Genomic DNA, 13467 nt, shown 5'->3' with positions numbered 1-13467 from the left:
TGGGGTTCTTTCACTGGCCAGAACTGCACTCTTTGCCAAAGCTTTGGTTCTTTCTAGAACAGCACACATTTCTCACACTTGTCTACAAATTTGCAGGTGTGTGCCTCGTGTGAACGCCTGCCCGGGCAGTGCGGCAAACCCGGATAAAGACATGGCTTTCCTCTGCTCCTCCTAATACTCTTCATCACTTTGCCAGGACAGAGGGGTGATCCTAAAAGACCCCGAACACCCACAAGTTTACTTCTCACTGTTCCCTGGGTCACACAAGTTTTGACTGCCCCCACTGGGGTATAATATTCTAAACTTTTTGCTCTCATCACAGAGAAAGCCCAAAATGTGTCTCACATCTTAAAATAAAAGAAATGATGGTGTCCATCTTTTTTTCCTGCTCTTTAATTGCATCCACTTTGGAAATGACTTCATTTCACCGTTTTCTGACCTCTGTTTCCTTAGAACCAAGCGTACAGAAGTAGAGGGATCAGTGCAAAGGTTCCACTCCTGGATATCATGTGTATTTACCTGTGGATGAGTGACTATTGCTGAAAACACCCCTTTTCCTTCAACTTATTTTATATTCAGGGTGTGACTAGTCTAGTGATTCTCAGTGAAAGGTGAGGTAGGAGGAGGCAGAGGAAAGACCCCTTTTCAAACTACAGTCTTCCCAGAGACTCTGGGTGTGCCCTCGCCCCACCCCCAGGGAGCATGTCCCCTCTTATTCAACGACAGTCACTGCACTCCCTGAGTCTGCTTCTGATGGAAGTGTGTCCATGCCATTGCCCCAAATACATACATTCAGGGTGGAGTAAAGGTGACTGACTACAGGTCTGGTCCACTTAGTAGAGTTTGAAAGAAATTGCTGAATATTCTCTTTAAAACAATGGCGCTTTTTTGTCCAATTTATAGGATAACATCTGTAGGATCAATTTTCCAAAATAAGTCTAATTATTTCTTTTAGATCTACTCTTTAATGAATACATATCAAAAGTGATTTCAGCTACCCCCGTATTAAGGAAACATGAACATAAATAATACAGAAGTCTGATTTACAAACAGACCAGTTTAGCTCAGTGAGATTTCTTGGCTTTACTGCCCACCCCCAAAAAAATCTACACCAGGTATTTTTTAAACAAAGTCTTTTCAGGCATTTGGCATAGTTTCCAGTTTTCAAAATAATCGCTTTGTATCTTAGATTATCTAGGACCTAAGTCATATGAAGCAATGTACTCTTGCACCTTTTTCTGTATTTTTATCAAACTCAAGTCATTGTTGTATGAAATCAATTTTTACAACACCATTATAAAAATAAATCTGTTACTCATCAAAAAATACTGTCTTGTCAAGTGAGATATAAATTTCTCTTGGGAAGAAAGAAGTCATCTTACCCAGAATAGATGCTTATATAGCACGTTTTCAAGGATTCAGATATAATCCAATTCAAATCATGCTCCACAGACAGACTATAATCAGAAACCCTGATACAAGATTCCAATTGTGTAAACATTTTTCCGAGCCCCTATTATGTGTGCTTTCAGAAATTACTCAACAAGGATTTCCTAAGTACTAGTTAATGCTGTGAAGAATACTAACTAACCACAGGCCCATGTTATTAATAGTTTGTATTCTTGGGCTTCCCTGGTGGTGCAGTGGTTGAGAGTCCGCCTGCCGATGCAGGGGACGTGGGTTTGTGCCCCGGTCCGGGAAGATCCCACATGCCGCGGAGCGGCTGGGCCCGTGAGCCATGGCCGCTGAGCCTGCGCGTCCGGAGCCTGTGCTCCGCAATGGGAGAGGCCACAACAGTGAGAGGCCCGCGTACCGCAAAAAAAAAAAAAAAAAAAAAAAAAAAAGTTTGTAATCTTATAGGAAAGATTTATAAAGGCTTTAATTAAAAAACAATATAGAAGCATAAAAAACTAAATTTAAATATATCTAGTATAGATGTTAAGTGACATTTCCTACACAGCCTCAGAATGGTGTAATGATATGCTCTAATTTATGTAACTCTGATCTAACCACAGTTTTATAGGGTATCTATTACATGTAACAAAGAAAATCCCATCTTCCTGTATTCACACCAGCACTGAAGGATCATTCTAGGAAATTAAGTTTCCACTATACTACTTTAAAATGCATCTGTGTGAACTTACATGTGCTCAGGCCATACAAGCACACCATAGATTGTAATTTAAGTATTGGCATACTAGTTTTCTGGGTTGCAAACTCATTTAGCACACTTGTTAAGAAGCGATGATAGATCAATTACGCCCTCTAGTGGTTTCTTGTAACCACCACCAAAGGTTGTGTAACAAAGTATTTACTTGTTTGAAAGAGGCACATCTTCCTAACTCTAAGCCACAAGGGACACATTTGGTAACTGAGCCTATGAAATACTTAGGAGTCTTACCCAGCTCCTCACAATGGAATAAGAACAACCTACAACTCACATGTCATAAGTTGCATCATCCTTTACTTACATCAGGACTTCCCAACTTTTTATATGTCGTGACCCACATAGAAATTTTTATTTTAAAACATGCTGGAGTAAATGAATGGATGGTGCTGATCAAGCTATCACAAGGATTGTGAGAATCAACTTCCCAGCACAACTGAAACGTATTTGTGTGACACACTGGTTTGGAAGTTCTAATTCAGTCAATTAACTAATGCTTTTATATTCATTGAAAGTGTGAAGAATCTTTCAAGTGTGAAGATTATGGGGGACACAAAAAGTGAAATGTATTGCCACTCACCTACCTGGTCTTCTCCATAAAATTAATTCTCATAGGAGATTTATTTGGCATCTGAGATTCTTATCTGGGTTTCCTAATACCCCAAGTGATTCTTTAGTTTGTTGCATAAAAACTGCATGCTCTGAACCTGATTATTATGCAGTCATTCATGTCACTGTAATTTCTGTTCCCATGCCCACCAGAATACAAAGCACCGAGACCCATGTACATTCATTCATCGTTCTTGCTTTGGTGCAGGCCCGTTTGTGTGTGGTGTATGTCCGTGCATGTGTGTATATACACCGTATGCAGAGGCTGCCAGTCACTCCCTGGTCTCTGTCCTAACCTAGATGTACATCACAAGCACAATCAAGACGAAAAGCAGTCGACTGGCCAAGCCGGTGCTGTGCCTCGGGACCCTCTGCACAGCCTTCCTGATGGGCCTCAACCGGGTCTCCGAGTATCGGAACCACTGCTCCGATGTGATCGCGGGCTTCATCCTGGGCACTGCTGTAGCCCTGTTTCTGGTAGGTCAGCTTCCCTCTACTTTTTTCCCCGCTGGTGCCCTCTGAAAGGCTGCCCAGGATCCTGGCAAGTCAGGCTCCCCAGACTCCAGTCTAAGTCCAAGGTCCTCTGGCCCCAACCTTGTGAGTTGCAGTTGCTCGCCGAGTATCCTGTGCCCTTTCTTTCAGAAATATGACTGCATATTCCCCCTGTGGGTCAGGAGTAGGATGGCTTCAGGAAGGACGGCTTGCTCCACTTGCTTCAACCCTGGCCTTGGGGCTGGGCAGAAGCAATATAGCATACCTTCAAACCATGATTCTCTAAATACTTGTTCAGAACGTACTGGGAGCATAAGCTAAGTGTTGTTTGGGGGAAGAACAGAGAACGAAATATTGACGCAAGCAGGCAGCTCCTTCTCCAGCATTTCAAGAAACTCCACTCTGGCCCAGACTTGCATATCCCACTCAGAGATATGAAAACCCTCAGCTAACCACACCCAGACTTTTTAGGGGAACTCTTATCTGAACGTGCCTCTTAGGTATCTTATTTCCACCGTAAGTGGCCTCTCAACGACATAATACTTCCTGGAGAAGGGTTCTGGCTAACTTATATTGCTTTTTTAAATTTTTACAGATTTGAGGTATGATAGGCATACAATAAATGGCATAGAAAGTGTATAATTTGACCAGTTTTGACCTACAGATACATCCTTCTCTCCCACCCTTCCTTTCCCTTCATTCCTAAGCAACCACTGATCTTCTGTATTAGATTACCCTAAGATTTAATATTAATGGAATCATACAGTATGTATTTTTTATCCTGGCATCCTTTACCCAGCATAATTATTTTGAGATTTATCCATGTTGTAAGCATGTTATCAGTAATTCCTTTTTCTTGCTGTGTAGTATTCCATTGCATGGGCATACCATAGAGGTTCAGTTATAAAAATTATCTTCAAGGATTTAAAATATACCCAGAAGGGATTTCCCTGGTGGCGCAGTGTTTAAGAATCTGCCTGCCTATGTAAGGGACACGGGTTCGAGCCCTGGTCCGGGAAGATCCCACATGCTGTGGGGCAACTAAGCCCGTGTGCCACAACTACTGAGCCTGTGCTCTAGAGCCCACGAGCCACAACTACTGAGCCTGCATGCCACAACTACTGAGCCTGTGCTCTAGAGCCCAGGAGCCACAACTACTGAGCCCGCATGCCACAACTACTGAGCCCACATGTCTAGAGCCCGTGCTCCGCAACAAGAGAAGCCACCACGATGAGAAGCCCCGCACCGCAATGAAGAGTAGCCCCCCACTCACTGCAAGTAGAGAAAGCCTGTGCACAGCAATGGAGACCCAATGCAGCCAAAAATAAATAAAATAAATTTATAAAATAAAATAAAATACACGCAGAAGGATTTACAGTAAATCACTAGGCCTGCAGATGTTGTGCATGAAATCAATCTCCTAATAACATTCAGCAGGCCTCCCCTAGGAGACAGAAGCCATCACAGCCTGGATGTCCTTCCTCCCCTTCTGTCCTTTCTGGTCCAAGGCACCTGTTAAGACTAACATCACACGCAGATAGATTTCACAGGCCTATGACCTAACTGCTCCTTGTCCTACCCCTTCCATACAGGGATTCTGTATGTATGTCCTCCCCAACATACAAAATGCACATATGCCTCTCCCAACCTCTAGCTCAGAGTTTCTCAATATTTTTACCTGCTCAGATACACACAGAAAATGCTCGCATTCACTCAGAACATTAACTGGCAAGCTCCATTTGAATTCAAAATTACTTTTAATGGATCCAGTCTTTCTTTCTAAAGTAAAAGATGAGGGACTTAAATGCAAATTCTCTGGGTGAAGCAGCAGGAAAAGTGGTGCTGAGATGATCCTGAGATGTTGAACTCTCAGAAGATATTTCCCTGAGGGTGATTTTTAAAAGGGGGAGAGAATACAGGTGACTTCAAGAGAAGAGAGGATTTTACAAACAGAGATCAATAGTACATAAGTGAAGGCTTGAACTCCAAAGAAACACTTTTGCTGTCCCCATCAGTCCTGGATCCAGCTCAACCCCAGCTAAAGAGAAAAAGCGATACTGACTGTTCCAAGCAATTTCATGGGGTCTTTATGGGATGAAATCCAAAAACTTTGTGTTTGCCGAGGCCCCATACACAAATTCTGCTTTAACGTTAAACTTGTGTTCTCTCAGTAACTTGCAGCCCTCTTTCCTACCACTTGGTTACTGTTAAGTCTTGTATTGCCTTCCCAATTGATGATGAATGTCAGAATTTGTTTTCCACAAATGATCTTTATGTAAGACCCATACCTGCTGTTGAACGGGTCTGTTAGGAGGCAGGCCACACTGTCCGCCACTGTATCTGCATGTACACACCTCACATATACACTCGCCAAGCTGGGAAATGGGAGAAGCGGACCTTGTAGAAGAGAACAGAAGCATTCCAAAGCAGAGACTTGGAGGAGGCCGAAAAAGGGGAGTCTGAACAGGAGCATATTTGTGGCCTGTGTTCATTATGGTTTTGTGTTTCTTATGAAGATGAAAGTGGGGGAAAGGGGAAGGAAGTTAGTTGAACAATTACTACATGCCCTACACTTTATATACACCAAATCATGTGCTCCCAGGACAACCCTTACAATGTTTTTTACTGAGGTAACTTTGGTTTATAATGTATGTTTCATGTGTACATTATAATTTGACGTCTGTATACAGATGCTCACCCCCAAAAGTCTACTTTTCATCTGCCACCATAGAATTGACCCCCTTAACCTATTTTGCCCTCCCCCCGCCCCCCTTCCCCTCTGGTAACCACCAACCGGTTCTGTGTTTGTTTTGTTTATCTTGCCCTAACAGTATTCTTATCTTCATTTTATAAAAGAGGAAAGTGAGGCTCGCAGATAAGTAACTTGCCCAATGGCCACCCAGCCAGTAAGCCAGGAATCTGACCTGCTCTCTCCAACCCCAGAGCTCCTACACCCTCCACTTCTCCCATTTCCTGAATGGGGGAAGTTTAAGCAGAGCTGGAGAGTAAGGTAGAGGAGAGCCAGGTAGAGAATATTCATGTGAACGTTCTGTGGGGTTTGAGGAGCTACAGGAAAGATTCAGAGGCACTGGATATAGAAAAAACGATGCAGAACAATGGAAGAGAGTATGGAAAGAGACAAAAGATGGTTAAAACAGACTTAGTTATGAAGCGGCCTCAGTAGGAAATAAAGACAAGTGGGTAGCAATTTAGAGAGGGAGTTTTAATGGAAGCAATAAAAGTGCCACTAATAAATGATGTGAATATTTGCTAAGTAACTTAAGGGTAATCATCTTAGGTAAGAGTTAAAGACTAGCTAACGTTGCATTTTTGCTGTATGTTTGGCACTTGTTAAGAGGCAAAATCCTATAGCGGTGGTGTGATTTAGAGGCTATGGAGTTTAAATCTGTGTAACCTTGGGCAAGTTACCTAAATTCTCTGTGCCTCCTTATCTAAGTTGGAGAGGATAATAGTACCTCCCTTATAAGATTGCTGAGCGGATTAGATGAAGTAAGGTAAACCCTCAGGACAGTACCAGACACATAAGTGGCCCTCAGTAAATGTTAGCTGTTATCATGAGGTGCTTTACATTCATCATGTCTTTTAATTGTTGTAAATCTATGAGGTAGGTATTATTCCCATTTTTACAGGTGAGGAAACAAGCTCAGTGGGGGTAGACTGAGCATCCCTGGCCATCTGGTGATCAAACAGATGCTTCCTCAGCACCTAGAATGTGCTCAGCAGCAGGCAGCCTGAACCATGCCCCAGGTCTTTCCATGGTCCCTACCCACTGGCTCACAAGTCACTATGCAACGACATTCTAAGGGAGAAGGCCTGCCACCCGCAGAGATGGCCAGGCATTGACGGCCGCAGTCTGACCCCAATCTTTTTTCCCCTCATCCTGCAGGGAATGTGTGTGGTCCATAACTTTAAAGGAACACAAGGATCTCCTTCCAAACCCAAACCCGAGGACCCCCGTGGAGTACCCCTAATGGCTTTCCCAAGGATAGAAAGCCCTCTGGAAACCTTAAGTGCACAGGTACAGTAAAGTGGTTTTAGAAAACCAAACCCGGAGGCTCCAGGCCTGTTATCTTGGAGGTCAACTAATCCATTTCTCTACTGCAAACAGGACATAACTGAATCCACCCAGCAACAATAAAAATCTGACATAAAGGCCCTCAAGAACTTCACAGCTTCCCTCAATTAATCCTGTATTCCTTCCAGGGCTTGGCCCTTCCTCAGGAAGTTCTTAGTCATGTCTAACTTAAACCCCAACTGCTTCAGGATACCTTGACCTCCAATGTAGTAACACACTTGTGAAATTTACACCAACCCTTGTAGGAGGCCAATTTGATTTGGTAACTAGGACAACATTTGGAAAGAAATGCTTTGTTACATCCAGTGATAGATGTAAGCTGGCAGCACATTAAGAAAGGTAACTAAGTATCCTTTTGGATCTGTTTTGATGACCATCAAAAATTCAATGCAACAGTACTAACTGATCACTTATTTACACCAGGACCTTGCTTCATGCCAGAGATGAATAACTAGCCACATAGTCCTGTGCTCGAGGAACTCACAGATGATCAGGAAAGGTGTATATAAATCAGTAATCATAACATGGCATGCTGAATCAGATACACGAAGCACTTTGTGAACACAGATGAAGAAGAAATTTATTCTAAGGCAGGGAAAGCCACGGAGAAGACTTGCCACCTGAAATGAGCCCTGAAACATGGTATAAAGCACTGACTTTTGCCTGAGACAGTTGCTAGGTGCTTTACAAATATATTTTTATTTGAACAAAAACTTACTGAATCAGTAGTATAATTCCCATTTGATTGAGAGGAATATGAAAATAGCAACAGTAAATTTCTTCCCCAAGCCACATAGCCAGCAAGTGGGAAAACTGGGGTGAGTAGCTCTTTAAGCAGACAGAATGGGGATAACTAATAATAAAACAGGGTTTTTATATCATGACACGTTTTTCATGTAGCTGAGTCCTGCTAAAGTGTTTATTTTCTGTAATAGTCTATCTCGAAATCTTGTTGTATTTGGCATTTCCTTACTAAATCATTTTTACAGAGTGCAAGAGAAGCAAATCTCCTCCCACTGGAATTATCATGTACTTCCTATCAATATAGTATAAAATATTTCACTATTTAAAGAGTAACTGTCAGACATCTGAGAAACTATCCTACTTCTTTTCACATTTAATGAAGTCTAATTTTATTAATGAACCAGAAAAAAAAAAGCTATTTCCACCTTGGGAAAAATATTTAGGGCTCTCCATTAAACCCAGTGCCAAGTATTTTGTTCGTTTTCCCTTCACCTGTATTAAGGTGAAAATTTTGACTTGGTCCAATTAGAAATAACATAGTGAAAATTTTACTACTGATTTATTTATATATAGCCAGTTAATGCAGGTTGAATGACGAATTAGCTAAATAACAAAACCTTGTAATGAAATGGTGAAACAGACTCTCCCTAGTTTTTCTTCCCTGATTATGTTCTTGTACCTGGTGAGGTCAGAGTGGTTCCCTCTATTTTTTGAGATGAAGCAACTAATGACAAAGGTGAATTCGAAAAGCAAGCTGAGATGTTTGCCAAGTCCCACAAACATATCAGTCTGTCCTTGTAAATGCTGTCGACTTTACCCTGAATGTCCTGGTCAAAGAGCACCCTGTTTCTGCCCCATCCTTTTACCCAGCACTGCTCAAGCATCACCTTCTGTCTGAAGCCTTCTCCAGACTTCTCTCTTCTCCCTCAGGACCAGTAGTAGTTGACCAGGCCAAGAGACATCCAGGCCATGTTTTGGGGGATTCTACTTACATTGAAAAATGAGGTGCCAACCTGATTTCAAAACCTGCTATTCGCAATATAGATTTTAAAAATTCTTTAAAAATATGCATTAGTTTATTATTCACTACAGGCAGTAGTTGAACTTTTCAAATCTGTCCATGTATGTTTATTTCCATGTATATCCCCTCATCTGGGCACAATTTGAGGCCTTTTGTGAATACCAGGCTTGGGTCAAAGAGACCCCAGGGCCCCAGGTGTGACTGCCCCTTACAATTAATGTCAGTAATCCCCTCATATCTGCCTCCCACAAGGACTGAGAGATTAAGTATATGAACCAGGTCTTTCTTACCCTCTATATTTCCTGGCATTCACTAGGGGTGAAATAAATATGTGATAGATGGACAGATGCAAGCCAGAACCAAAACCTGAACTAGACCCTCTAGTCAAAACTGAGAACCTAAAACTGGGCTCTAGTCAATATCTGAAACTCCATGGTAAATAGAAGTTTATGAGTAATGATGAACAGGACTTCTGCAGGCTAGTCAAAATAAAGCTACAGGAAGCCGGATGGAAAGTATTGCCTCTTAAGTGATGCCTTCCATTACTAGTTGTACAATATTCAAGTAACGAAGCATCTGCTTTCCACATGGGTAGTTAGGAGGATATACCCTTTATTTGTGGGTCAAGAAGAGAAAATGAGCATTTATTACAAGCCCTCACATTCAGTCCTTACAATAATCCTGCAATTTGCATTATCATTCGACTTTTTAGATGAAGTAAGGCAAAAAGAGTTTAACTAACATGCTGAAGGTCACCCAGTCAAGATTAAGACCCAGGCCCATCTAATTCTAAAGGCCCTAAAAAAAAAAAAAAAAAGACCCTGCTTGCTCTTGTACACCACACGGCGTGACATTTAAGGAAAATTCCATTTTGAAATCTACAACTCTCAGCATTGAATATGGAAACACGCTCTAGGGGACAGTGTGTGTGAGCTGAGCTGCACAGGGCTGGCAGAGTTTACACTGAGCTACACCTCTTCCAAAATAAATATGCCCTGTGTTTTCCCCTGTGGGCGAGGGCTTCCTGTGCAACAGCAGCAGCCATGGCTTCTACTAGAAGCTGCTCCTTTGTAATTTCTGGGATAGAACCATCTTCCCGGGAGGGGGATCTGAGAGAAGATATGAACCTGTCTTTAAAGCACACATTCTCACATGTGAAGTCCATCCAGCTGTTTAGAGCGCCTTAAGGAGAAGACTGTCTAGCTGGGGAGGGAACACCCTCACCCTCCCTTCCCTTCTTCCAGAGACATCCTTTCCCCTTTGCCACACGGAGCCCCAGAGCTGCAGTGTTCTTTCCTCCTCTCCAAAAGACCAACTCAAATTTGAGTATTTGCCTTCTGTAGTTGAGACGGTACATTTTCTAAAATCTTTCCCCAAACTAAAGAGAAACCAGAAAGTAAAAAATTACAGAATCCAAACGGAACAAAAATGGTCGAGTTTCCAAAGCATTATTTTGTGATGCAACAGAGCTGTTGTGTCCTAGAGAGACCAGCTCCGAGCTATCCTCGTCCTGTGGCCTCATACCCACTTTCACCTGCGTAATCAAGCTTAGCGTTGAGCAACTGTGTCTTTGTTGAACACAGTTTATATTAACAGAGAAATGAGAGATGAGCCAGTGTGTTAACTCACTGTGTGTGGTATAAAGTCTCCCGTGTCTCCTGATGGGGGCGGGGCGATATAGGGGGGAGATGATATTTTTTCTTTAACAAAAAAGAAGGATCCAATCTATCTCAAGACTCAGATGCCTATGACCTTATTCCAGAAGATTCTGATTCAGCCATTCTGGGGTGCAAAGCCATATAAGAAAATAGTCCCAGAGGAATTCTAATGCTCGCCACCCCTTGATTTAGAACTAGTGATATTATAGACTTCAAATTATAAATAGAAAAAAGAAAAGACTCGGAGAGTTAAAGAAATCTGCCCGAAGTCACCCAGTTAGTTATCTTAGGCTGTTAAACTACTTTATCTTTACCACCCACTTTTAAATGGACTCTTATAAACATATAAATGACCAAATTATTGACCAAAAGTTTAAAAAAGAAAGCATATTATAAAAGTAAAAACAAATTTTTCACATTATGGCAAGAAATATAAAAACCTCAATTTTCACAAATATAGGAGACAAAAGTACCTTGAAAAATATGGAATATTCAGTTTCTAAAATTCATAGTTGAACTCTCAAGAATATACATCTCTAGTGTCCTAAAAACAAACAGGAATCTGGAAACCCATAATGAATTAGATCTAAAGCCACCATTTCTTAAGGTATTTACCAATCCCATGGACTGGAAGTTTTAAGTTCAAACAAAAGAGAAAGACTTGGGCCTGAAAAAAGGTGGGATTATATATAAGTTATATAAAACCAAAGAGATAAGGGTTATTATGAACAAACCACATAAACAAAAATTAATGGAACTACAAGGAAAAGTGGACGAAGCTGCAATCATAGATTTTAACACTTCTCTCAGTAATAAGCAAATGAAATATAATAAAAGACAGATGATTAATAAAGTTGATCTAAGGCACATATATAATCCTTCTCAAAACACACAAAACATTTAAAATAGACCACATGCAAGGCTATAAAGCAAATCAAGAAACTTCAAAAGCATCTAGATCACATTCTCTGGAAATTCAAAGATACCTTAAACCAAAAACCCCTGTGCATCCGAAAATATTAAACTCATTGCTCTGGAACTCATGACTCGGAATATATCATATAGAAATTTTTCAAAGATTAGAACTGTTCAAAATTAAAGCCACAATGTTAAAAAAAGATGTGGGATGAAGCTAAAGTTACTTTTAGATCTTCAAATGTTTCATAGAATATAGTTAAGAATGATATAAGACATGGTCTTATTTGGGTTGAAAATCAGGGAAGTTTTAATAGAAGAGGTAACAATTCGAGGGTCCTGGGAAGAGCATGTCAGGGAGCGGGAGCAGAATGAACTTGAGACAGAAAAGCAAGAGGATATTCTGGGGAGAATGTGTGCATGAGTCAACTAAGGTTTTGTCTGCTTGTGTTCGCAGAATCACTCTGCCTCTATGACCGAAGTTACCTGAAACGGCTGACGTGTCACAAGCTGCTTTTTTTTTTTTTAAATCACCCTCCAATTCGATACTTCAAGGCACACAGTTACTTGATGTCAAACTGTGAAGACAAGTATTATGTTTATCTAGTTAGAGGCTAATGTTTTGTACATTTTTTGTATGAGGAAGTGATGTAGCTTGCCCTGATTTTTTCTTTTTTTTTAGTCAGCTTTAATATATTTATGCCAGAATTTTAAAAAAATTTTCTTCTTCAGGTGTGCATTGAAGAACCACATTTATTCAATGGTTGATGTTGTTTTGTGATATTTGTACACAAACCTTCTTTTCTCAGTTTTATAGACACTGAAATGAAATAATTCACTTTAATCTTTTATTATCACAGTTGCTGCCTCCTCCAGAATTTTTGAATTTAAAAATAAAAAAAACTTCTGAGTTGCAGGGAAGACAATGTTGGTTTATGATAAATCGCAAAATCAATTGTGTAGAAAGAAGTATTGCTTTGAAAAAGAACTTTTTCTGATTCCTTAACATGTGATTGCATTCTAAGTTAAAGTAACATATTAATAAAATCACCTAAGTTACATAAACAATGGCAGGAAATCCTGGATTTGAGGAATGTTGGGTATGATTCTTAGGTAATGGCCTCTCCTGGTTAAGAAATTCAAGATCTTTTTGCAATTATGTCTTTGGGCTGGCAGGTGACACTGCAGCCTTCTTTCCCAAGAAACTGCCGGTACCAGCGTCCCCTGTCAACTCAGTTTTGTAGATCATATTGTATGGACTTTATATGAAAATGAATATTTTACAGTTTGCACAGTATTATTTTGCAGAAAGGGTATCAGAGCATCTACAACCTAGAGCCCCAGAGCAACAGCTTGACTTTGTGGCTTTTAATTGTTCTAGAATTTTAACTGCATCACATTTTTCTAGCATGGTAATAACTAATGTGTAACTTCCTTGAGAGCGGGAGCTCCCTTGTCTGTATCTATCAGAATGTTTTCTCGACCCTTCCACGTTGGTTCTTCTTAGCTTTTTTTGTACATGTTTTTTTTCTAAAGAAAAAAGTTATCACAAAATGTATCTTGGCTCGTGTCCTTTGTTTGAAACTTCATCCACTGGGCAAAGGTATTTGAAGAGTCACAATGACGTGACCTCAATAAGTGTTTATCCTCCTCAGTTCCAGGCCTATGGGATCAATCCTAATAGAGGCATGACTGATATGTCCTTTCATGAAGGAGTGTGTGTTTAGACAAAAGAATTCTTGAAATTAAGACACTCGGAGGCACA

General features: G+C 40.7%; 1 protein-coding gene across 3 annotated transcripts in view; it reads left to right on the top strand.

Moving 5' to 3' along the window:
* Positions 1–13211, top strand: part of PLPPR1 (phospholipid phosphatase related 1) — a 269965-nt gene extending 256754 nt beyond the window's left edge. For 2 of the 3 annotated variants that reach the window (XM_060153373.1, XM_060153374.1), the window contains exons 6-8: positions 3077–3253; positions 7176–7307; positions 12160–13211. In XM_060153373.1, coding sequence (XP_060009356.1) covers positions 3077–3253; positions 7176–7307; positions 12160–12192 — 342 coding nt within the window. In that variant the 3' untranslated portion in view covers positions 12193–13211. The remainder of the gene's footprint in view (positions 1–3076; positions 3254–7175; positions 7308–12159) is intronic. The other variant, XM_060153375.1, reaches the window with a different exon arrangement.
* The last annotated feature ends 256 nt before the right edge of the window (positions 13212–13467 follow it).

This window comes from Lagenorhynchus albirostris, chromosome 7 (genome assembly GCF_949774975.1).
Source record: "Lagenorhynchus albirostris chromosome 7, mLagAlb1.1, whole genome shotgun sequence".
Classification (NCBI taxonomy): domain Eukaryota; kingdom Metazoa; phylum Chordata; class Mammalia; order Artiodactyla; family Delphinidae; genus Lagenorhynchus; species Lagenorhynchus albirostris.
The sequence above is the reverse complement of the archived record's forward strand: the minus strand, read 5'-3'. Positions and strand labels throughout refer to the sequence as shown.